Raw genomic sequence first — 25,920 nt, 5'->3', positions numbered from 1 at the left:
CATGTCTCTGGCTTTTGTTTTGTACTGTATTATGTTTGTACGTTGTATGTGTTTTTATGCCGAATAAATAATAATAATAATTTGAATTGTATATCTTGTAATAAAACGGACGAAGCTGACTGGGTAAATTTTAACATTTCTCAAACCTCATTATGGCCAGTGTAGGAAGTACAACCAGAGTACAAAATCTACTCTGGAGGACAGGGCCAAGGCTATATAAGAATTGGGCCAGAAAAGTCAGGACCATCCAACCAAGTCCGGTTGTCTACACTGTTTTTGCACGTTTGCCAAGAGATACATCCTGTTAATAATTTGATGCCGTTTGCAGTAATTTGATACACATTTACTTAGCAATTGGACAAGTAAGATCAATCTTCTCTTTGTGCGTTTTAAAGTCTAAACATTTCAAAGTCCTGCTCCTTGTGGTTCTGGTCTTGTTTAAAACTTCAGGTCTGACGGTAACAATTCGAGCTACATAAATAAAATGTACACACGGTATCAAATAAAACTGCAAATTTGCAAAATTATTTAGCAAAACAAATATAGAATTGTTTTTCACCAGTGAGACGAATTACCATAGAGTGCCTTTCATTGATGAGGCACTGATGCTGGTTGGATGTTGATTACAGACCCATCACATCAACAGTGACCAAGCAAACCTTGTTTAAAGGATTTGGGTACTTTTTGTAACACAAAACACCATGTCCACAGATTTACATTAAACTTACACCGTTTGAAGATAGTGATAGTAGAAAGCGTACCTAAAAATATTAGTTGCTGAGGTGCTCCTGTTTTTGAGAAATGAGTAAAACAATGTCATGAAAATACGTTTTTTATACATGCTAAAATAATTTTTGTCTCATGATCACTGAGACGAAAATTATTTTCATGATATTGTTTTACTCATTTCTCAAAAACTATGGCCCTTCAGCAAGTAATATTTTCAGGGAAGCTTTCTACTCTCATTATCTTCAAACTGTGTAAGTTTAGTGTAAATCTGTAGACATTGTGTTTTTTGTCCAACAAAAAGTACAAAGACCCTTTAAAATAACATGTACGCAATTCATGAAATCTAACCGTATTACAAGCTTCAAATTAAAGCTTCATAGCGCGAAGCACTTGTAATCTTCAGGAAATTGGAGATGTATTTCTGTATAATGTCTGTCACTGATACGCAGCACCTTATTGCTTGCTGTGTGATTAAATTGTAACTCTGAAAAAAAACTAATCAGCTGTTTTAAACTGCTTATCGAATTAAAGGACGTGTGATATAAATGCACAAAATAAGATAATGGCCTGACGCTTAGACCCTAGCCATAGAAATATATCCCGGAGAATGCTGAGTGCGTAATTGTGCGTGCGATTTCGTTGTGAGACAATTTTTATGGGGAACGTACAAAATTTGTGTATGGTTGTATGGCAAAATATTTTGCCATACAGTTGACATCATGAACATTGACCAATGTAAACACGTAGAAATGGTCTATGTGCGATGCCATTTTGTCATACACTCGTGTCACATGATGATAATTTTGCCATACACGTGTATTACGTGAAGATCATTTTGCCATACACGCGTATTGCATGGTATCGATACGCCGCGTCCACAGATGACACAGAGGGTGGCATGTATACAAGTAGAAAAGAGGCAGATAAAGGAAATAAAAGGAAATGAAGAGAAAGAGAGGGAGAGAGAGAAAGGGAGAGGCAGAAAGCACAAAGAAAAAGCAAGGGATGAACAATGGAAGAGACAAGGGAGGGAGATGGAAGGGAATTTATAATTCTATTACAGTCACATTAAAGGAACACGTTGCCTTGGATCGGTCGAGTTGGTCTTTGAAAAGCGCTCTGTAACCGTTTGTTATAAAATGCATATGAGTAGAAAGATGTTAAGTAGGATTTGAAACTTTGCATGGTGGAAATACGATATAGAAAGGTTTGCGGTAACACCATGTAATGACTAAAGAACCACCCAACTCTTTAGAGATAGTCTCTACATGGTGTTACCGCAAACCTTTCTATATAGAAAGATGTTGTAAAAGTAGAATAATAATCTCCACAAACATGCCTCGAAATTGCGTGGTTTTCTTTTTACCTCGTCGACTAACACGGTCGGCCATTTATGGGAGTCAAATTTTTGACTCCCATAAAACTAATGGCCAACCGTGTTAGTTCGCAAATTAAAATGAAAACCACGCAATTTCGAGGCATATATTAGTGTGAATCATTGTGTACTACTTTTAAAACATGTTTCTAACCATGCATTTCATTTTCATAACAAACGGTTTCAGACGCTTTTTATAGACCAACTCGTCCGATCCAAGGCAACGTGTTCCTTTAAACAAGTAAAATAAAATTGAGATGTTATAATGGAATTGTCTTGCTGTATACAACTGAACATAATTTACATACACTGGTAGCATAGGACTACCTTCTGTTTATAAATCATTGTGGCTTGGTGTGTTGTACAAGAAAAACAGTATTGAGCAAAGCAAACTTTTTATCAGATCAGTACTTTCAAAAGTTCTATGAAAAAATCACAGAACTGAGTACTAACTGATTACACACATCGGTGAAAGGATAAAACCATGGAGGAAGGAGTATTTCTTCCTCTGTGGTAAAACCGAACAATAATATTCTCTATCCCCTGATGTAAATTTAATACCTACAAGCAAACCTTGTTTGAAAAGAATATAATCCGAACATCAAATTAAACAGCCCCTGTAAGTGTACAGATGAATGCCTTGCAGAGAGATTATTATGGGATGAATTTACCTATATGTGTGTTAGCACTGTATACTCAGTACTTTCCTGAGTCCTGTGAACAAATATCACAGGCATGTTACTCAGGTGGGATTCGAACCCACGACCCTTGCAATTCTAGAGCAGTGTCTTACCAACTAGACAACCGAGGTTGCCCGGTAGCTAGAGGCAGTGCGAATCCTATGTTTTGTCAGCGGGTACCGCAACGATATAAGAGATGAATTTACCTGATAAAGCACTATTATTTGGTGTCAGGACTGATACTTCATGGATGCAACAAAGGCGATTGCCTCGAAGCCCCCTGGTCATTGCTTTGGTGCCCTTGAAGTGCTGTAGTTGAAAATTACAATTTCCTCATAGGGTGCCCTTTACTACGTAAGGAAAATAAAATTCCTTTGTGCCCTTGAAGGCCCTTTCAAGAGCGAAGCATACAGGCCTGCTGTATGTATGGATATGTAAATGTGAAAAATTTAATTACACTCACAAGACGTCTTGAACAAGTAAACGTCATTAGAAACAACATGTATAAATGGACAAGGCGTCTAATTAAATTCAACTACAAGTTGAACTGTTTCAAAGAGACCCAGTTGTCATCCATGGGGAGATGTTTTACATTGGGATGCAGTCTTGTAGTCTAGCCGACTGTATCATCTGGACCCTTCCCTGGAGTGCTTGTACAGTACAAGATGGAATGAATGTTCTGCCATTAGCTCACAGTCCTAGTCTAATTCATTTATAGACAACTATCCCATGGGGTTGTGTTCTTTAATGCTGGGGCATAGCCTCTGCATCAGTCGGTCGGCGATCTGGCGATATTCTGATTCTTTGCAGTCTGGGGTGTATTTGCTGATAACTCTTAAACTAAACTTGCATTTAGATGACAAATTGAAAAGTCAGTGATGCATGGAGGTGGTTGTTATCTCAGTGTAGTTCCATTCCTGGGTTTTGATATATTCCATAACAAGTTTGCATTGTAAAAAAATCATAGTTAAAAAGCAGCGAAATTGTGAAGACCACATACTATGCACCTCTTACGGTAATTGTAAATATTGTGCAGGTCTGGTACTCAAAATACATGGTACGTGATGATTGATAAAATGAGGTCAACACTGTACATTGTAGGCCCCTACATGTTTTACTTCATATGATTTCATATTCACTATACCTTACGGAGATTGAGAACAAAACAGAAAGGGAACACAAAAGGTCTCCATAGGGGTTTTCTAAAGACTGGGGTACGTATTCCACAAAATTTATCCGAGAATCTTAACTACATGGACACTTTCGGTAAACAGTATTGTCCAAAGGCCCACACTTCGTGTATCACAACTTATATATAAAATAACAAACCTGTAAAAATTTAGGCTCAATCAGTCATCGGAGTCTGGAGAAAATAACGGGAAAACCCACTCTTGTTTTCGCACGTTTCGCCGTGTCATGACATGTGTTTACTATAATCCGTAATTCTCGATGTCGAGAATTGATAACTGTTTCAATGTTTTCTCAAAAAGTAAAGCATTTCATGGAATAATATTTCAAGAGAAGTCTTTTACCATTACCTTCTGTAAACCCTGTAAGTTATTAGTAAATCTGTGAACTTTTTTTTTCTGTTCCGAAAGTGTATAATGGCTTTAACTACATGGACAAAGGAAAGAACAAAAGGGGTCTCTATAAAGGGATGCAAAAAACAAAATGTTTGAACAAGCTACTTGTTTATAATGTCTCAGATCTTTGGCAAACCAGTTGTGCAAAGTTACATCAAACCGACATATACGCTCGCGGTTGAAACAAAACTGTATACATTTATTTGCATTTCAAAACACGAATCTCAAATTTATATCTGATTGTATGTCATTGCCAAACAATTTCTAGCATTAACAAAGTAAAGTTAATGTTGTTGGCATGAGGTCTGGACTCCAGACAACTTCGTACGCTTTAGCCGTGAAATAAAGTGCATGCTGGTTGCACTATGTAGTGACAAAAGTTGTCATTATATACAGCATGCACATTTGTCATTGTCCAGTGCACAGGAAAAATATATTGCAATTAGTAGTTTATTTCACAAAGCACTGAGATCCAGGGTATAGTTGACGCTACTCGGGCCGACCTTGGCTCGAAACAGATAAGATCCATTTTTAGTATAACCTTTGGTATTTACTCAAAAATTTGAAGGTATGTGTTGCCTTTAAATCATGATTTGCTGTATATAAGTCTTTAAAGCCATTGGACCCTTTCGGTACACAGTGTTGTCCAAGGCCCACACTTTGTGTACCACAACGTCTATATCAAATAACAAACCTGTGAAAATTTAGGCTCAATCGTCATCGGAGTCGGGAGAAAACAACGGAAAACATGACATGTGTTTAAAATAAATCCGTAATTCTCGTTAACGAGAATTTATATTGTTTTGCTGTTTTCTCAAAAAGTAAAGCATTTCATGGAATAATATTTCAAGAGAAGTCTTTCACCATTGCCTTCTGTCAACCCTGTAAGTTATTTGTAAATCTGTGAACTTTTTTTTCTGAACCGAAAGGGTCCAATGGCTTTAAGGATACATAAGATAGATGCTCTGTTGCAGGAATATGTTGCTCACATAACATTGTTTTTCAAGCGTAAATGCAAATTCACTTCCTTGCAAGTTCCTTGAAAGAGTAAACAAGTGGTTACTGGTCTGCAGACAGCAAGAGACAACGCAGGACCCTTACTCTGCATCTTGTTTGTGCAGTATTCTCCCTGGCATTGTGGCCAGGTCTTGTTGATTCATCCATGACATTGAGTCCTTGCTGTTATTTCCCTTCAACTCAAGAGCATGACGTTTTCTTGTTAACAAGAACCCGTATGTACGTATGTAGGTACGTGCATTTATCTGGAACAGTCAATTGCCGCTGATGAAAGGTTGACACAGATGGCTTGCTGATGGGGAGGGAGGGGGAGGGAGGGGGAGGGAGGGGGTTGCATGAAGGACAAGAGATAGAAGAAACAAATGGGGAGCTCTAGTAATCAGTCATGAGAAACACCCGACAAGAATAATACATGGAACGGTTTCGTCCAGCATAAATTGCAAAGCTAAATATTTAGACTGAACAGTTTTGTGCACTCTAAATGCTAATATTGAGTAGCAATGATGAATTTTGAGTAGCAACGGATACATTTTATGTAGCATTTTGCTCTGCTATACAAGGGAAATTGTTCACTGTAATAATAGTTGTAAATCTTTGGGGATATTGTTAATTCTAATGTATCCAATGATGAAAGAGTTAGGGGAATTTGAAAAGAGGTTGGTTGGGTTACTCTGAATATTTTGAAATGTGTGAGCTATTTGTTAGAGGGGAGGGTTCTGGTGGGCAGGAGGCTGCACACACCCTAAGCCCCCACTCTGATTATGCCACTACGGGCCAATATTGTGAAACTTCAGTATGTAAGTGTTGTAATAGAATATTCATTTTTTATTTTACCCATATTCATCGGTGTGTGTTAGCACTGTATACTCAGTACTTACCCGAGTTCTGTGAAAATAACCAGGCATATTACTCGGGTGGGATTCAAACCCATGACCTTTGCAATTCTAGACCACCGAGATTGCCCGGTGGCTAGAGGCAGTCCAATCCTATGTTTTAGCTGGGGTAAAAACAAAAAATTAGTATTTGTTGTCCCGATACAAATTTAACATCTATTAAAACGTGTAATAGAGTTTAAACACTACAGTTAATGCTATAGTGCTTAAGTTTGAACAAAGATCACTGCTGACTAATAATGACAGCTTACATGTATGTTACAATTTTCATTTTAGCTGCACATGTAGTTTCCTGGTTTGTCAACTCGGAATATATTGACATGGACTTACACATCATTATCATACCTTAGAGCAAGGACTAGTAATTAGCCTTTCAAAGAATTATAATAAGAGTTGACATGAGTATTGATTGAAGTTACCCCAAGGCATGATGGCCATGACAGTGGGCAGAGGAAGCTAGCCGTTATTGGCTAATGTTTTTTGTCCGGGCACAAGGCCGATTCAGGCCAGGGTCTTTCACTTCAGCTCCCAGAGTAAGAGAGATGGTTATCTGCATGCCCTCTGCTGACCTATCTACATGCAACGATGACCTCTGCTCAGTACATTTATATTGATCGTGTGACCTGTGATATCACATGTTTACTAAAGAGCCGCAGAGCCTGGACTTCCTGCAGGCACAATTCTGTATGTAAAACAGCTCAATACTAAAACGTGAAATTTGCATGGAAATTGCACTGTAGGGTTTGTATAAAACATTTGATATGAAGAAAAGGGAAACATACCAAACCTTTCTTCAGGTTTTTGTTTTTATAAGTCATGTTAAGTCATGTTAAGTTATGTTAAGTTATGTGGAAATTAATTCACAAAGTGTAAAATTTTCCCATCTGAACAGTGTTGTATCTTGCCTGCCAGAAAGACCATGGAATGTAATAGACCACCCTGTTTACAAAGGGAACGTGGATTTCACACTAACTGATAATGTGATATGGGCCGCGCCTTACAAATTTTACCAGCACCCACATAAGTTTGCTTAGTGCAGAAATATAATGCAGAAACAAGCTTCCTGCCAAAATGCAAGGAGTGGCAGAGGGTGGGAAAGGAACCTATCCAGAATGTGTTTGTGTGTGTGTGTGTGTGGGGGGGGGGGGGCTCACACCTCTACTTCATGCAAACATGAGTCACGTGAATGCACAAAATTGATGCACTTCCCCAAACAAAACTGTATCAGATGATCGTGAGTAAAATACAGTGAAACTGTCATAAATTTCAAACCAATAACAGGAAAATGATCATGGTGGATCATCAGCAGGGAGTGGAATGTTAAATGTTGACCAAAGCAAAAAATGTTTGTCATTGTTGGTTATAATCCAGTTCAATCATAAGCACTTTTTTGGTTTGTATCAGGTTTCATACCAACAGCAAATCTACTGCAGGGCTTCCAACTCTCCCTGATTCTGCAGAAAGTTCCCCGAAAATAAACCAAGATTTCCATGTTCTGAAGGATATTTTGGAAAATCTCCTTATTGTAGTAAACAAATCTCCCTGATTGCAAGGTGTAAATATTGGCAGCCCTGCTACTGAGTCATCTACCTTGGCTTTGTGATTTGTCAGTTTTGTCTAGATTTCAGCAGAATTTCCTCAAAATCCCCTTGAGCCCTCAAATTGTCTTGAGCCCTCAAATTGTCTTGAGAAAAGTATACCAAAGGGAGAGAAAAACTAATGTGTCAAAACCTACAGTTTTGTCTTTCTGGTGATGCACTGGTCTGTAAATTTCCTGAAGTCAAAGGGGAGGTTCTGGGTCTATAGACTATAAAGGAAGAACCTCAGGTCAGAAAATCCCAAGAATCTTCCCATAAATAAAATTTCATCCTTGCATCTACCCCTGTCATATCGAAATTATGCATACAAAGCTTTGATTTTTTTTCTGCCAATTTTACAATTCTGTTGGCCGAAGGCAAATTCAATTAGGGCCAATTATTTTGTAATCAAGGGAAACCCTGGAGTACATATTGCCATCAAAGAAAAAGCATAGAAGGGCATTATTTAGTTGCCATTGATTGGAAAAAATGGATATTTTTGTCCAGGTTGTGTGGGGGGGGGGGGGTGTTGGATCTTCAAGGAACAAATGCATCGTGGGTTTATGGTTTATGATACAGACTTTTTGTTCCACCATTTTGTTTGACTCTCGTTCAAATCTTATAAAACTGCGGCCAAAAGTGTAAAATAGTCTGGTACCTGTTTAATATAATGTGACTGGAACGCATTATCATTAGTGGAGTCAGGGAAGGTGACAGATACAGTGGCAGAATATATTTTGAATAAGAAACAGCCTGACTGCCAGGTCTCTGCACTTTTTCATTTTCCTGTTATGATGAAGTCTGGATATTTATGTGAACATGATTAGGCCAAACATCCACTTTGGGTCTATAATACCCAGTTTTAGAAAAACCTTGGAGAACTAATTTAATTTATGACTGGACAAGTCCAGTTGTTTTTGAATAGTACCTGTAAAATAAATTCTGGACAAGTACAAATTTTGAGCTTAAAGCATTGTGGAACTTCACCTAAATTCAAACCTTAAAATAATAACAGTCTGGCAAGGAATTTTATGAATATTGGATTTGAGGCATTGCATGGTGAGGTATCAATGTATATTTGGTATACGTACAGTAACACATTGACTGTGTATAATTGCTGGGTAGATTATGTTCTTTTGAGAGCTCGTCTTGCTATATATTCTACTGCGGAGTATTTTTTTTTTTTTGGAATTCGGGAGAGTTCTCTACTACTGCTGAGTAGATTTTGTTTTATTTCTAGAACTCCTACTCCGTATGCAAAGGAACTCAATCTGTAAATTGGAAACCATAGTGTGACTTTTCATCCATCCGAAATGCAAGTCGCCATCAGAGTAAGACTTCATGTAGAAGACTTGATATAAACGTAGACGATACACCTTCAACTGTAGAATTGGTTTCTCTGGAGACCCCAGCTGTGTAAATTCCATGCTGATTTAGTTTCAGCGAGCTTAGAGAAGATGAGAGAACAAATCCCAGGTACTGTTAGCTCCGGATGCAGGAGCTCCGGGAAATCTGATTGTGTACTGAGGGTTTGCAAGAACAAATCTCGTTAAACATGTTTATAAAAAAGGTGAAACAATTGATACTGCAGTTGTGAGGCTAAAATTTATATGTTTTGTACTGGACATCTGGAAAACAAGTTTTAACAATTTTAAAAGAATAAAAGCAGTTTTAGTTTTTGTACATTGTATTTAATTCCTTTTGTTATATCATGTTAATTCATTGACCATTTTAATTGCTTTTGTTGGATTTATTTTGAAAAAAAATAAATAAAAAATATTAATATAGGTGTTTAATTTTCATTCGCGATAATTAATAATATTTGAATCTACTCTCTAGTGGAAAGCACTAAATACTCTGTATTTTTCCCAAGTCTTGTGAAAACAATCTACAGTCATATTACTTGGGCGGGTTGGAATTGAACTCACAACCTTTGCCGTTCTAGGGCAGATGTGTTACAACTAGACCAACAAGATTGCCTGGGGTCGTTAAAGGCAGTTTAATCCTAATAATACGTAGAACCAAATAGTATTCTATACCCTGGATGCAAATGTAACCTATTACATTATTGAGCTATCTGCTGTTGAAATATAGATTCAAAATGCCTCTAGCTAGTCGGGTAATCTCGGTTAAAAAATTGTTATTTTGAATTTCCCTTAGAGAAAATTATTTTGTCCAATAGTGAATAAATAGCAACTGTCTACTTTCAACTGTACTAGCAATAAATACATCTGCCCCAAGCAATCTGAAATATACTCATTTCCAAGTGGCTATCATGCAATACATGTTACCATGGTGACAGCCATTTTTATGTGTCCAAGGTACTTATGAAGTAAACATAGCGACAGGATGAACGCTGACACCGGTGATGTGTGGCCTTCCACTTGCACTGTGTATACACAGTACTCGAGTTCGTCAGGCGCAATTATTTAAATTAATAATTGTTGAAAACGGAATGCTTAGATTTTGCTGTGTACAGTGCCAGTGAACTTCTTGTTGTAAATATAATACACACTAATATAAGAAGTCTTTATCTATTAAAGATTATGGTAATTCTGTTAAAATAAACATACATTTTTTTGTTTTACCTTTCCATTTTGATACAAAGCCGAAGGGTTTTCGAGAGAGAAACAGATCACATTTTTTTAAAAAGACAAACAGAAGAAAAGATCTTTGCCAAGAACAAGTGTCGTTCCATTCTTTCAACAATTTTATTTTAGGATTCTGCTGAAGATGCCATTATAGCTAGGAGTATGCAAGTACATCTACACATCCTCAGGTGTTCTTTATCAAATATTCAGAATTTAAAATGGTTTAACAGCTACCCTTAAATAAACATGAATATATAAGCTTGTACACTGCCTCTAAAAAAGTAAAATGATGTGGCTTTCAGGCAACTTGTCAAATGCCAAGGCTGCCTAATGGAAGGTAGAAGTCAGGCCTCTGTATTTTTAAAGTGGCATGGACCAGACTGCATCTATCTTATATGTCGGTGCTTCTATCTGGGAAGTGAGTTGTGTGTTTTGTTTGCCATCCTTTTGACCTAGTTGAACACGAGTTGTTGCTTTGAAACAATATTTTCCCCAACCTTAAAAAAGAAGAAGTGGTTTTCCCTCCTCGCTTCTTTCAATAAGTGCTGCTCTTATTTTTTCGTCGAAAATAAACTGTCGTGCACTAGCAAAGACATAATGTACAGGAAGTTTGAATTGAGAAGCAGTTCAGTTTGTATTATTACTAGAGGAGAAAATGTATAAAAGATTTATATAGATGTGAATGCGTTAAGCACACGTGTACTTTATAACAAGGATCATTACGAGTTTGTGTCTTGCTGCAATTTAAAGACACTGGGCACTATTGGTAATTGTCAAAGACCAGTCTTTTCACTTTGTGTATCTCAACATAATGCATAAAATAACAAACCTGTGAAAATTTGAGCTCAATTGGTCGTCAAAGTTGCGAGATAATAATGAAAGAAAAAACACCCTTGTCACACGAAGTTGTGTGCTTTGATCTCAGAGGCTTGATTTCGAAACCTGAAGTTCTTAATCTGAGGTCTCGAAATCAAATTCGTGGAAAATTACTTCTTTCTCAAAAACTACTTTACTTCAGAGGGACCCATTTCTTACAATGTTTTATACTACCAACAACTCTCTATTACCCATTACCAAGTAAAGTTTTATGCTAATAATTATTTTGAGGTATGACCAATAGTGTCCACTGCCTACAAACAAAGAAAAAAAATCATTTATTACTTACAGAGTGAAATTTCTATTATTTTTGAGTAGGATGATGCCTCTACCTCACATTTATGAAAGGAAACCAAATTGCTGTGTAAGTCACAAAAATAACCAGAAGTTCTTGAGACATTTTGAGAATTACTTCAGTTGGAAAGACGTTCTGCATTCTTTAAACAAAGTCTGAGGATTTTTTTCTCTGAAATTTCATTTATTTAGTTAGAGGTTGGAGGTTCCATTATTGCTGAGTAGGATGCAGCCTTCTCCCACACAAGTAAAAATAAATGAACCCAATTTTCTGTGTATGTCACCCAAAGAAGTTTTTGAGAAATTAAAAAAAAAAGACATTCTGCATTTTTTCTGCAGAAATATAATTCATTACTCAGAGATTGAAGGTTCCATTGTGTAGGATGTGACCTTTTGCCTAATTTTATGAACAGAAAACCCAAATTGCTGTGTACGCCCCAAACAGAACCAGAAGTTCTTGAACATTTTTGAGAATATTTCAAGGACAAATTATCTGCATGCTTTACACCACAGTCTGAGAAGACAATTAAAGGCAGTGGACACTTTTGGTAATTTTTAATCATCAAGATAATTAATAGCATAAAACCTTACTTGGTCACATGTAATGGGGAGCTGTTGATAGTATTAAACATTGTGAGAAACGGCTCCCTCTGAAATGGCGTAGTTTTCAAGAAAGAAGTAATTTTCCATGAATTTTATTTCAAGACCTCAGAATTAGATTTTGAGGTCGCGAAATCAAGCATCTGAAAACACACAATTTTGTGTGACAAGGGTGATTTTTCTTTCATTATTATTTTGCAACTTCGACGACCAATTGATCTATGAGCTCAAATTTTCTCAGGTTTGTTGTTTTATGCATATGTTGAGATACACCAAGTGAGCCGATTGGTCTTTGACAATTACCAATAGTGTCCAGTGCCTTTAAAACAAACATGTTAATAAAACTGATGGATGTTGTGTAATAAAATTAGGAACTTTCAAAATATTGACTTTCATTAAAGGAACACGTTGCCTTGGATCGGTCGAGTTGGTCTTTGAAAAGCGTTTGTAACCGTTTGTTATAAAATGCAGATGGTTAGACAGATGTTGTAAAAGTAGAATACAATGATTAACACAAACATGCCTCGAAATTGCACGGTTTTCCTTCTACCTCATCGACTAACACGGTCGGCCATTTATGGGAGTCAAATTTTTGACTCCCATGCAAATTCGTGTGGATCATTCTATTCTACTTTTAAAACATCTTTTCAATCAATGCATTTTATAACGAACGGTTACAAACGCTTTTTGTAGACCAACTCGACCGATCCAAGGCAACGTGTTCCTTTAAGACTCACTAGAAACATTGACTTCTCATGTATTTTTAAGGCCATGTTTAAAAATATTATAAGCCATTGAAAAATAATAGAATTGATTTGCAACACAAAACCTGAGAACACTCTCGCACAATTTAATAACATCACGCCAGCACTTGGCAATCGATCTTCAGAATCCATACCTTGAAAGCTTTTTCTTTCTATAACTGTCTTCAGCAAACACCAAGGATTTCCTGTATTTGCGTACGAATGGATTTTGATAGGTGCGCTTTTGTTGCGACATTTGGACACCTTGCTATTTGTTAGTGAATGTAATGGAACACCCACCAAACTGATTGCACAGATGAAGAAAAAAAAAGGGAACAAATTGGGAACAAAAGAAAGCTTTACGTCACATGGGGAATGGGAAATGAAACAAAACAGTTGCCATGGTTACTGTCTCTCTAGTGGTTGCATGAGATTCGGGAAGCCATTTTAGTGGCAGTCAAGCATAAATATTTGGATAGGAGCAGATTGTATGAATTTGTTTGTCTTTTTCAACTTTTACTAAAATCTTCTATATGATGCAAGCGTTTTTCTTAGTGCAGTGTGAAGTCCTCAACTCTATGTGTTAGAAAAAAATCTCAAAATTCTTGATTTTATTGAGAAATAGAAAAAATAAATAAACCTAAAGTTGTTTTTTGGAACTGTTCCATTGCTGGGATTAAAGCCATTATACACTTTCGGTACAGAAAAGGAAAAAAAAAATTCACAAATTTACAAATAACTTACAGGGTTTACAAAATGTAATGGTTAAAGACTTCTCTTGAAACATTATTCCATGAAATGCTTTACTTTTCGAGAAAACATTAAAACAATATCAATTCTCGATAGCGAGAATTACGGATTTATTTTAAACACATGTCATGACACGGCGAAACGTGCGGAAACAAGAGTTGGTTTTCCCATTTTTTTCTCCCGACTCCGATGACCGATTGAGCCTAAATTTTCACAGGTTTGTTATTTTATATATAAGTTGTGATACACGAAGTGTGGGACTTGAACAATACTGTTTACCGAAAGTGTATAATGGCTTTAAAGGCAGTGGACACTATTGGTAATTGTCAAAGACTAGCCTTCACAGTTGTATCTCAACCTATACAGGTGTATCTCAACATATGCATAAAATAACTAACCTGTGAAAATTTGAGCCCAATCGGTCATCGAAGTTGCGAGATAATAATGAAAGAAAAAACACCCTTGTCACACGAAGTTGTGTGCATTTAGATGGTTGATTTCGAGACCTCAAGTTCTAAACTTGAGATCTTGAAATCAAATTCGTGGAAAATTACTTCTTTCTCGAAAACTATGGCACTTCAGAGGGAGCCGTTTCTCACATTGTTTTACACCATCAACCTCTCCCCATTACTCGATACTAAGAAAGGTTTTATGCTAATAATTATTTTGAGTAATTATCAATAGTGTCCACTGCCTTTAATTCTATGTATGTTTACAAGAAAACTAATTTGTAAAAATGTCATTTCAAACGGTTGCTGCATTTATTTTAGAAAATCCGAAGTGGATATATCCAGCAAGAATAGTCTAAAATTGGAATGAACATTCTGAGAAATTAATCGTTTATCAGATTCAAATTTTAGGGGATAAAAACTGATATATTTTTCCATAACCACATTACTTCAAAGTAAAAAATGAGTCTCAAAATGTTTAATACTATCGAAAGCTGTTGTACTTCTAGCCAAGTCTGTTTTTATTGCCAATTACTTTAGGATTCATAACCAAATGTATAGGTTCCCTTAAAATGATGAAAAAAGAATTTGCCATCTCATCCGCTCATAATTAGGTTCAAAATACTAAAAATGATAGAGTAGTACTTTAATCAATTTGTAGCAAATAGGGTAAATATTAAAGATGCAGCAGAACTATAAGTTATGATTATTATAAAAATACAAATGAAGTAAGTTTCAAGCTACTGAATAAATGTTTGAATACATGTAAATGGAGTCCTATAACTCCACATCATCAAACAAGAGCGCATGCAAATTGCAAAAACAAAGTAAGTAAGTAAGTATGCTTTTTGTAAAAAAGAAAACATACTAGCCAGATTCTGAATAGTAAATCTGTCATTGTTAATAAATAACCTGAGGAAATGCCAATTCCCCCCCCTCCCTCCCCCCCCCTGGAAAAAAGGTGTTGAGTTTAAAGGGTTAAAGAAACATAGATGGGGAAAAAAGCAATAATTTATTTTAAATATCTTTGAAATTGTTGATATGAGTACAGTGAAGTGCAGACTGAGATTTATTCTTGCATGAGTTGATACCAACAGGGAGCAACAGCACATCTTTTTGCATGCTGGGTTAGATTCTTTTGATTCACATCCCATGATCTAGTTTCAATAACCCTGACCGTCATGAAAAGATTGACACAGATATATTAATACCTCATCTCCAAGTGTGGGCAACGACTGCCTGCTGATAGATGTATATAGCGCCTGGTTCCCGGTGCCTGGTTCCCTGTATAGGGACACGCCATCGACAACGTGGGCACCTATGGTTATTATCTATGATCCACTGGAACTCGCTGACCAACGAGGGTTGCTTTAGTTAACTCTGGAGATGAACACTTCTCGGTAATTTTTTGCCGTCTTAAAGGACGACATAATTAAGTGAGCGGCAACGTGTGCAGCATGGTCGCGGTATGCCGGTAATAAAATTGAACTTGATTGATCACCCGTTACGATATCTTGACGTCTATTTCGGTGGCTGTTCTAATAACAATACCTGGTGTTTTTTTCATTGCGAGTGCCCAACAAAGGCGTTGAACGGACAATTAAACTGGATGGTGATAATACATGACACATGTGCAGATTGGCGGACTGTGCAGAGAAGGATTTAGCCAGAAATCCATTTGTGGACTCTGAAGGCTAACATTGGGTGCTACGTTATGATTTATGTATAAGGAGCAATAATTTGTGAGTAGTGTTTTGCTACGCCATGCTTAGGAGAACATTTACAGCATTGTTTCTGTTTCAACGTGGTGGTACACCTTACCACAAAATACATGAGTTGACTATTAGTGTTACAAGACATGATGATTGTTAATACTGACCAAACATGAATATATGGACTTAAGAAGAACTTGTTTGAATAGCATTTGGTTTGGCTTCACCATGGACACATGCAGATATTGGCTGACAGTGCAGGGAATGATTCCAGCCAGATTTATGTCATGAAGAAATATTCACACTGATTGTGTTTTGCGTGTACTCTGAAGGCTAAAATTGAGTTGCAAACAATGATTATTGAGGAGCAATAAATTATGTGTAGTGTTTTGCTACTCTGTGCAAAGGTGAACGATCACCGCATTGTTTCTGATTCAGCGTGGTGCTACATCTTACGACAATCTCTTGAGTTAAGTATCAGTGTCTCAAGACATGATGATTAATAATACTGACGTAAGCTCTCAGTAATTATTAATTGGTTCATCGAGTTAGTTGGTCTCTCAGGTGATCTGTTGAAGTGGTCTTTGTATGTAACCGGGACAAACAATTGTAGAATTGAAGATGGGATCCTGTTACGCCGGTGTGTATACTCAAAAGGTATGAATCAAATCGTTTAGGAAGTGAACCAGAATTGGTGTGTGTGTCTTTTAAACGAGCTGCTAAAGAGAGGTGGTTAAAGTGAAAATATTGATGTATCGTTTAAAGGCTTTGGACACTATTGTTATTGTTAAAGACTAGTCTTCTCACTTGGTGTATCTCAACATATGCGTAAAATAACAAAACTGTGAAAATTTGAGCTCAATTGGTCGTCGAAGTTGCGAGATAATAATGAAAGAAAAAACACCCTCGTCGCACGAAGTTGTGTGCGTTTAGATGGTTGATTTTGAAACCTCAAATTCTAAACTTGCGGTCTCAAAATCAAATTCGAGGAAAACTACTTCTCTCTCGAAAACTATGTCACTTCAGAGGGAGCCGTTTCTCACAATGTTTTATACCATCAACCTCTCCCCAATACTCGTCACCAAGTAAGGTTTTACGCTAATAATTATTTTGAGTAGTTACCAATAGTGTCCACTGCCTTTAATTACAATATCTACTTTGTGTGACGAAACTAAGGAATTGCTATAGGGATCTTTTCAGGTTTTTATCAAATTTGTTAATGTTTGGACGAAGGACGCTGAATTGAAACAAGGACTTCAGAATGATCTACTTACATATATCGGGAACATTCTATACAATTGTTTTTTTTAACAAAAAGAAAGCAAATTGTGTGAAGTTTTTCGCATTTCAGCAAGTTGTGCGGTTAAAGTGGTTCTCACTGTAAGTATTTAAATGGAACCATCTCTAGAGAACACACAAAAGTAAAAATTAATGAGGACACACAAAGGAAATATGAATGAAGGATTAATCAGGAAACACAATTAAGGCTTAAATTTTACTCCTTCTTTCTTGTGTCCTCATATATTTCAGCCTGTACGAAATCTTCCATTGTTTTTGCTTAATATATAATATTTCATTTGTGTGTCCTCAATAATTGTGTGTCCTCATTCTCTTGAGGCGGCTCTGTCTACTCTACTGTAAGTGTAACCCATGGGTTTGAAGGAACCTGTGGAGACAGATTGAGAAGATTGTTGAGTTTAAGATGCCTTAGGAACACAGCATTGGATGTACTCATTGTTCATTAAAATGGAATTTTACATGATGCTTGGAGGATGAGAAAGTATGGTCGTGTCACATAATAGTGTCACATAATGTCACATAATTTTTAGTCCATTCTATGTTTTTTTATTATTTTCAATTGTTGTCCCTTCCTCTTATCGCTGCGGTGTTTTGTTGTGGGTGTAGTTTTTTGTTTTCAATAGTCTGATTTTGTTGTGTTTTAATGATTTCTATTGTGTGATTTTCTTAAATGTTTCAGTGCAATCACCTTTTTATATTGTATAATTATATTTTTATCGTTGGCAGGGGTCTGGTTTTACACATCTTTTGATGACAGTTTTATACTTTTGTTTTAGCCTTGACAGCCCCTGTACAACTTGCAACTATTGTGTATGTCTAAAGATTTAAAATAAAAAAATAAATAAAAAATAATGGAATACAGCATTGGATGTCTCATTGTGCATTAGAATGGCATTTTACATGATGCTTGGGGGGGGGGGGGATGAGAAAGTATGGTCATGTCACATAATAAATATCTTTCAATTCTGTTCTGTATAGAAGCATACTTGCCCATACATGTAGGCCAAAATAAGATCAATCTTCTGTTACTGCTTGTTCTTGAAAGTAAAAATAATTTATTGTGTAGGTTAAATCCATTATACACTTTCGGTACAGACAAAAAAGAAAAAGTTCACAGATTTACAAATAATTTACAGGGTTTACAGAAGGAAATGGTGAAAGACTTCTCTTGAAATATTGTTCCATTAAATGCTTTACTTTTTGAGAAAACATTAAAACAATATCAATTCTCGTTAGCGAGATTTACGAATTTATTATAAACACAGGTCATGACACGGCGAAACGCGCGAAAACAGGAGTGGGTTTTCCCGTTATTTTCTCCCGACTCTGATGACCGATTGAGCCAAAATTTTCACAGGTTTGTTATTTTATATAGAAGTTGTGATACACGAAGTGTGGGACTTGGACAATACTGTTTACCGAAAGTGTATAATGGCTTTAAACTGTTTAGACAATTGTTTTCTTCTCATTTTGATTCTGGGCTTATACAAATACATCTGGGGCAGTGAAACTGTTGAGCTTCGAGCCCTGTGGCCTTGTATTCCCCCTAAAACTTCAACATTCAAGCCCTAAATGCCATACATGCACTTCATCTTTTAGTATAAATGCGTATATGACAAGTAAAACAAAACATAAGCAATTTCTGCGTCATGTTTTGGTCTTTTTGTTCATTATATGTATGCAGTCCTAATGGATTTGCTTTTAAGGTAAATCTGAGCATGATTGTCAATGTTCCATGAAAGTACCTTGCCATCAATCGCAATGAATTAAGTTCCCCAAGGACTTGGATTTTGATCAAAAGCTTCTCTTTTTTCTCCCCTTGGAAATTTTCCTGAGTGAAGTTATCTTATGGATAGTCCCGACTCTTGTAACTACAGCACTTTAGTGATGTACATTTAATTGGTTTTTAATGGGAGTGCACTTTGCAATCATAATTGGTTACTTAGGGTTTGTATTTGTTCAATGGTTTAATAATGCACGTACAGATGTAGTGTTAGGCGCCAACATTATTACCTTCAGCATGCAAAATTTGTCAAATATTTTGTCATAAATCATTTTAGGATATTACAAAAAAAGGTGAAGAATAATAAAATATAATGTAGCTGTACAGAGAGACTGCTCGCTTAATGCGCAACGTTTCTGATATACTATGATCACGCGCACGTTTGATGCTCCAAGAACAGCTATCGTCCAATAATCTGCCTCCTTTTGCCTCAGTGATGGGGCTGTTTGAGAGTGTTGCGTGGCGTGGCCGAGTGGTCTAGTTCACCAAACCCATGCAGCAGGGTGTGGGTTCGAATCCCTGTCATGACACTTGTGTCCTTGATTAAAGCACTTAACCATAATGCTTCGTAAAAAAAAATTGGGAAGGTAGTGCACTGCTCTACCAGCCAGGCTACTGTGGATAATACCGAAGGGGGTAACCCTCTTTCAGCCCTAGGTACTGTCTTCCCCCTGGTGACAGTTGATTTGGCTCGAAAGCCGATATCAGTAAAAGGAACACATTGCCTTGGATTGGACGAGTTGGTCGTTGAAAAGCATTAGAAACCTTTTGTTATGAAATGCATATGGTTAGATAGATAATTTGAAAGTAGAATATAATGATCCACACAAATTCGTCTCGAAACTGCATGGTTTTCTTTTTACTTTGCAGAATAACACGGTCGGCCATTTATGGGAGTCTTGACTCTCATAAATGGCCGACCGTGACCGTGTTAGTCAACGCGGTAAAAGGAAAACCACGCAATTTCGAGGCATGTTTGTGTAGATCATTGTATTCTACTTTTACAACATCTTTCTAACCATATACATTTTATATCAAATGGTTACGAGCGCTTTTTATAGACCAACTCGTCCGATTCAAGGCAACGTGTTCCTTTAAGTGTAGGCCCTAAACGGTGCACTTTGATAGAGTACTTGGATAGTTGAACCATATGTAATAAAAAATAATCTCATAAACTTGTCTGGAAAATTAATCATCTTACAAATAATAAAAGAGCGTTCATGAGATGAAATCTGTGACTGATTGTTCACGTTTTGTTATGAGAAAGTTTGCATCTTTTCATCTTAAAGGAACACGTTGCCTTGGAACGGACGAGTTGGTCAAAACAAAAGCGTTTGTAACCGTTTTTTTATATAATGCATATGGTTGGAAAGATGTTTTAAAAGTATAATACAATGATCCACACAAGTTTGCCTCGAAATTGCGTGGTTTTTCTTCTACTGTGCGAACTAACACGGTCAGCCATTTATGGGGGTCAAAATTTTGACCCCCATAAATGGCCGACGTGTTAGTTGTCGAGGTAAAAGGAAAACCACGCAATTTCGAGGCATGTTTGTGTGGATCATTGTATTCTACTTTTACAACATCTTTCTACCCATATGCATTTTATAAAAAACGGTTACAAACGCTTTTCAAAGACCAACCTGACCGATCCAAGGCAATGTGTCCCTTTAACATTGAGTGACCACCTGAGCCCACTAAGAAGAATCCGTCTAGTAATAGGGCAAAGGTCTTACATTTTGTCTTAAAACTTGAATTTAACTGTATCTGATTTTTATCGTTTGTCAAGTATTTAAGTCAATGGTTTGTTTGTTACACTTCAATGTTTTCTTAGATATTGCATTTGTATTGTATTTTTCTACCATATATATTCTGGATTTCTTCTTACGTTTCAAATTTGGTTATTTTACATTGTACATGTGTATGTTATTGTTTGTACTTTTAATGCCATGAACACTTCGATGGATTTGTGCGCTTTATAAGTTTTTCATTATTGTTATTTATTATTTTTAACAGAATGGCACACTGTCACCTGCAGAGGATTCCCGACTCCCAGTTTCACCTGACTCCATCGCAATCCTTGTACATGGATGTCCAGATGCCCCGCCTGATTCTAATAAATTAGACGTTCACCCAACCATAAGAAGATTTTGCTCAGCGAACGACGCAATGCTGGGACCCAACGATGACCTAATGGTGGAGTTAGAGAGAACACGGAGTAAAGATGACTACGTTAGGAGGAGACCTGTTAGCATGAATTATTCGGTGAGTTAATTTGCATTCAAGGCACTCAACACCTTTGGTAGTTGTCAAAGACAAGTCTTCTCACTTGGTGTATCTCAATGTATGCATAAAGTAACAAACCTGTGAAAATTTAAGCTCTATTGGTCTTCGAGGTTGGGAGAGAATAATGAAAGAAAAACCACCCTTGTCGCACAAGTTTTGTACTTTCAGATGCTTTAATTCGAGACCTCAGATGAGATCTCAAATTCAAAATCAAAATATTTTAGTGAGAAATTACTTTTTTTCTCAAAAACTACATGTATGTTACTTCGGATGGAGCTGTTTCTCACAATGTTGTATAATTATTATTATATTATCAACAGCTCTCCATTGATCAATATCAAATAAGTTTTTAAGCTAACAATTATTTTCAGTAATTACCGAGAGTGTGCAGTGCCTTTACATGTTTTTTCTTTAAAGGCAGGGTATACACCTTTGGTAATCACTACAAAAATAAAATGACCATAAAAACTTACTTGATAAGAAGCACAGCAACTGTTCAGTTTGAGAAAAATATTTGAAGCGTTCATGCATGCAATCCGGAGCGATTAAGTCAAGGCAGGAAGGATAAACCATAGATGGAAAACCCAATCTGAGAAACGTTGATGTCCATAACGCTTCTCAGATTCAAATTTTGGGCGATAAGAACTGAAATATTTGTCTATTGACCCATTTCACCTAACGTCATCATCAAAACAATCTTGAATGCGCCATACTGGTGGGCAATTTCACTGTACGTTTTTATGTATAACTCACTGATGTGCGTTATGCAGTGAAAGTGCTCGTTTTAGGTGACGCGGCATTAATACACGTAAACCTAACTTGCCCACCAACATGGTGAGCGTGGATCAGTCGCCGTAGGTGACGGGCGTGCAAGGGGTCAAAAGCCACATTACTTCAAAGTGAAATGATTCTCTAAATGCTTTTTACTACCGAAAGCTACTTCTAACCAAGTAAGTTTTTATTGTCATTGATTTTAAGAGTGATTACCGAACCTATAGCCTCCCTTCCCTTTAAAAGAAATACTTGATATGAGATCCTAGATCCTGAAGAAATTGTTCTCCTTAAATTACTTCGTTGTCTGGGTAAGTTTCCTCCCAAAGCCGAAACTCGTCTTTTTATTTCCATTTGCCAAATCAAAATACATCCATACATGAGGAAGATCCGGCTCAAAATCTCAGACAAGAATTTGAGTTGTGTTTTTTGCTGTTTGGATCAATATTTGGAGAAGTCTTGGCAGATATTTCATGTACATGTATGTACAATGTGACAAGTTACAGGAAACTGATGTGTATATTTAAAGGCAGTGGACACTATTGGTAATTATTCAAAATAATTATTAGCATAAAACCTTTCTTGGTGACGAGTAATTGGGAGAGGTTGATGGTATAAAACATTGTGAGAAACGGCTCCCTCTGAAGTGCCATAGTTTTGAGAAAGAAGTAATTTTCCACCAATTTGATTTCGAGACCTCAAATTTAGAACTTGAGGTCTCGAAATCAACCATCTAAACACACACAACTTCGTGTGACAAGGATGTTATTTCTTTCAGTATTATCTCGCAACTTCGATGACCGATTGAGCTCAAATTTTCACAGGTTTGTTATTTTATGCATATGTTGAGATACACCAACTGTGAAAGCTAGTCTTTGACAATTACCAATAGTGTCCACTGTCTTCAAACATCACTGCAAATCAGGACTAGTATATTTTCCTGGATGAGAATGTCATAACAACTGGAGCGTGCTTGAAAAGTCAAGTGTGACTGTTCAGTGCTGTTTATTTTTTACGTACGTACAAACGTATGGAGAGTCAATCAACTTACTCAAATGGGACTTAAATATGTGTATGATTTGGTCTTTGTATTATTAACAAGATTGATATTGCAGGCTTATTACAAGGTTGTTTATGTATTACTGTAAACTGTCAAACAGCTTAAAGGCACTGGACACCTTTGGTAAATGTCAAAGAGCAGTTAAAGCCATTGGACCCTTTCGGTAAACAGTATTGTCCAAGGCCCACACTTTGTGTATCACAACTTATATATAAAATAACAAACCTGTGAAAATTTAGGCTCAATCGGACTTCGGAGTCGGAAGAAAATAACGGGAAAACCCACCCTTGTTTCCGCATGTTTCGCCGTGTCATGACATGTGTTTAAAATAAATCCGTAATTCTCGATATCGAGAATTGATATTGTTTTACTGTTTTCTCAAAAAGTAAAGCATTTCATGGAATAATATTTTAAGAGAAGTCTTTCACCACTACCTCCTGTAAACCCTGTAAGTTATTTGTAAATCTGTGAACTTTTTTTTTTTCTGTACCGAAAGTGTCCAATGGCTTTAACTCACTTGGTTGTGTCCCAATATATTATGCATATAAAGTAAAAAAATAATATGTGAACAATCAGACTCAATTGGCCATCGAAGTTGCAAGAGAATAATGAAGATTAGAAAAACTCCCTTTACACACAAGTTAATGTGCTTTCAAATCAGATACCTAATATTAATAAAAGGCTTCAGGCCGGAAGTCTTTTAATATTTGAATGAGAAATTACCTCTTTCTCAAAAACTATGTTACTTCCGAGGGAGCTGTTTCTCACAATGTTTTAAACTATCAACAACTCTTCATTACTCATTACCAAGTAAGTTTTTATTCTAAGAAATATTTTTAGGTATTATCAATAGTGTCCAGGCCTTTAAATGCTGCAAATTTATTGAAAAGAATATTTAAAAGAGCAGGAAACCACGCCTTTAAACTAAATTGACGTCAACAGTTTCTCTCATGAGCTTGGAGTTATCCTAACGTGTACTGATCATCGGATCATCATAAATAATCCCTAGTGACATTGATCTCTATAAGAACTCCATCATCGCCGCCCCCTGATTTTTGAATTGACACTTTTTTTCAACAATACAAAATGGAAAATTTCATAACAGTTTTGTTGTGTAATCTGTTGTTTTTGTAGTCAGTCTTTTGGGGGAAATCACAACATCCTCTGTGGGGAGAGTTGATGAGATTTGAAGGTCAGAGCTTCAGGCTTGTGGTCTCTAGTGGGCAGGTGTTGTGATAGAATTTCTTTCCCCTGGATTGACACAGTTAAGGAGAGAAAGTGGAATACAAGCATATTATTATATTCAATGTTCAATATTGCAGCTTGAACCTAGTGTTATGCAAAGTATTGGGCTCAAAACTGGTAAAATTCTTCAGCATGGTGAAGTCATTGTGAGACATTTAGGGATTCTATGATGTATAGGTAGCTGCAGAATTCAATTAATTAATTAATTAATGAAATTAATTTGTTGTCGACGAAAATGAAGGAGAAAAATAAAGGAACAAGTTCTACAATGATTTTTTTTTAAAAGGACAGTAGAATATTTAAACACCGATAAATAAGTAAAAAGTTTTAGACAACAAGGGAAAAACAAACATGAAATCCCCGCAAAAGAAGTGAAGTAGAACAACATAGAAAACATTTATAAGTAAGCGTATAACACCTGAGATCACATCAGCCCTTTGTCCCCCCCCCCCAACCCCCAACACACACCCCAACAAGAATTGTGACTGTAAAAAAAAATAATAACTTGTGCAAAATGTGCAGAAACGGATAAAAATATATTGAGAAATATTGCCAGTGGACTTTATCAAATTCTCAGAAGTAGAACATCAGAAGTACATTTAACTCAATATACTGGAGACATCCCAATGTATCATTAGGCAAAGCACATTGATAACGCACAAGTCATTCTTGTGTTTCAATCAGTCAATCAATCAATCAGAAGAAATAGGCCTATAGCGCAAAAATCAACAAAATAATTTCAAAGGGGCTCAAGACAGTTTCAAAAAAACGTATACAATACACTTGTTGAAAAAGATAACGTTTGAGCATTTTCACTTATTGAAAAAGATAACGTTTGAGCATTTTCTCGAAAATAGTCTGATAAGTACGTAGCTCCATCCATGGTCTGATCATCCTTGATGTGATTTGAAAGAGTGTTCCATTCTTTTGGTCCATGTTTATAAGGGAAAGGGCAAGGAGATAGATCTTTGTAAAACATAATTGAACCATGAGCATACACCATTAGTGGGGACGTTTTTTTTTTTTGATTGATGACAAGTGCTTTGAATACTGACCTTTATACAACATGATCCACAGTGACTTGCCTGTATGGCTTCATGTTGCACTTTCTATTCGCGTTTCATCTGACCAACATATCTCATTTTTATGAATGCGCTTTTGAAAAGGTCGACAGGTATGAAACTGCAAGTGTTCTTGAGGATATGAAACTGATATGCACGGCAGTGTACACAAAAACAGTTGGGAGCGCGGTTAATAAACAGCTCCCTTGCATTGCAGGGGAATCATTGATTGCGTTTAAACTGGGTGGTGAGGTCACATCATTCTGGGACGAGTTCTAATAATAGATTAATGAATGAATAGGGCAAATAATGCTTAATAGCAAGTTGAACTCAAAGAATTATGCAGGGAATCGGGCATATATTTTTGTTGGTTATTAGCACCGGACATGTTTGGTAGTTACTCTAAATAATTATTACCATACACAAACTTACTTGGTAACGACGATGGAGAGCTGTTGATATTATAAAACCTTTTGAGAAAAGACTTCCTCTGAAGTAGCCTAGTTTGTGAGAAAGAGGAAATATCTCACTCAAGTGTTTGAATCT

General features: G+C 36.5%; 1 protein-coding gene across 2 annotated transcripts in view; it reads left to right on the top strand.

Moving 5' to 3' along the window:
* LOC139939440 (cyclin-dependent kinase 14-like) overlaps positions 1–25,920 on the top strand; it is a 113,708-nt gene that overhangs the window by 26,956 nt on the left and 60,832 nt on the right. For both annotated transcript variants that reach the window (XR_011786308.1, XM_071935360.1), the window contains exon 4: positions 20,968–21,216. Coding sequence is in view for 1 of the 2 variants with exons in the window: in XM_071935360.1 (XP_071791461.1) it covers positions 20,968–21,216 (249 nt within the window). In the remaining variant the exon portion in view is untranslated. The remainder of the gene's footprint in view (positions 1–20,967; positions 21,217–25,920) is intronic.

This window comes from Asterias amurensis, chromosome 7 (genome assembly GCF_032118995.1).
Source record: "Asterias amurensis chromosome 7, ASM3211899v1".
NCBI lineage: Eukaryota > Metazoa > Echinodermata > Asteroidea > Forcipulatida > Asteriidae > Asterias > Asterias amurensis.
Note: the sequence above shows the minus strand (reverse complement) of the source record. Positions and strands in the feature narration are given on the sequence as shown.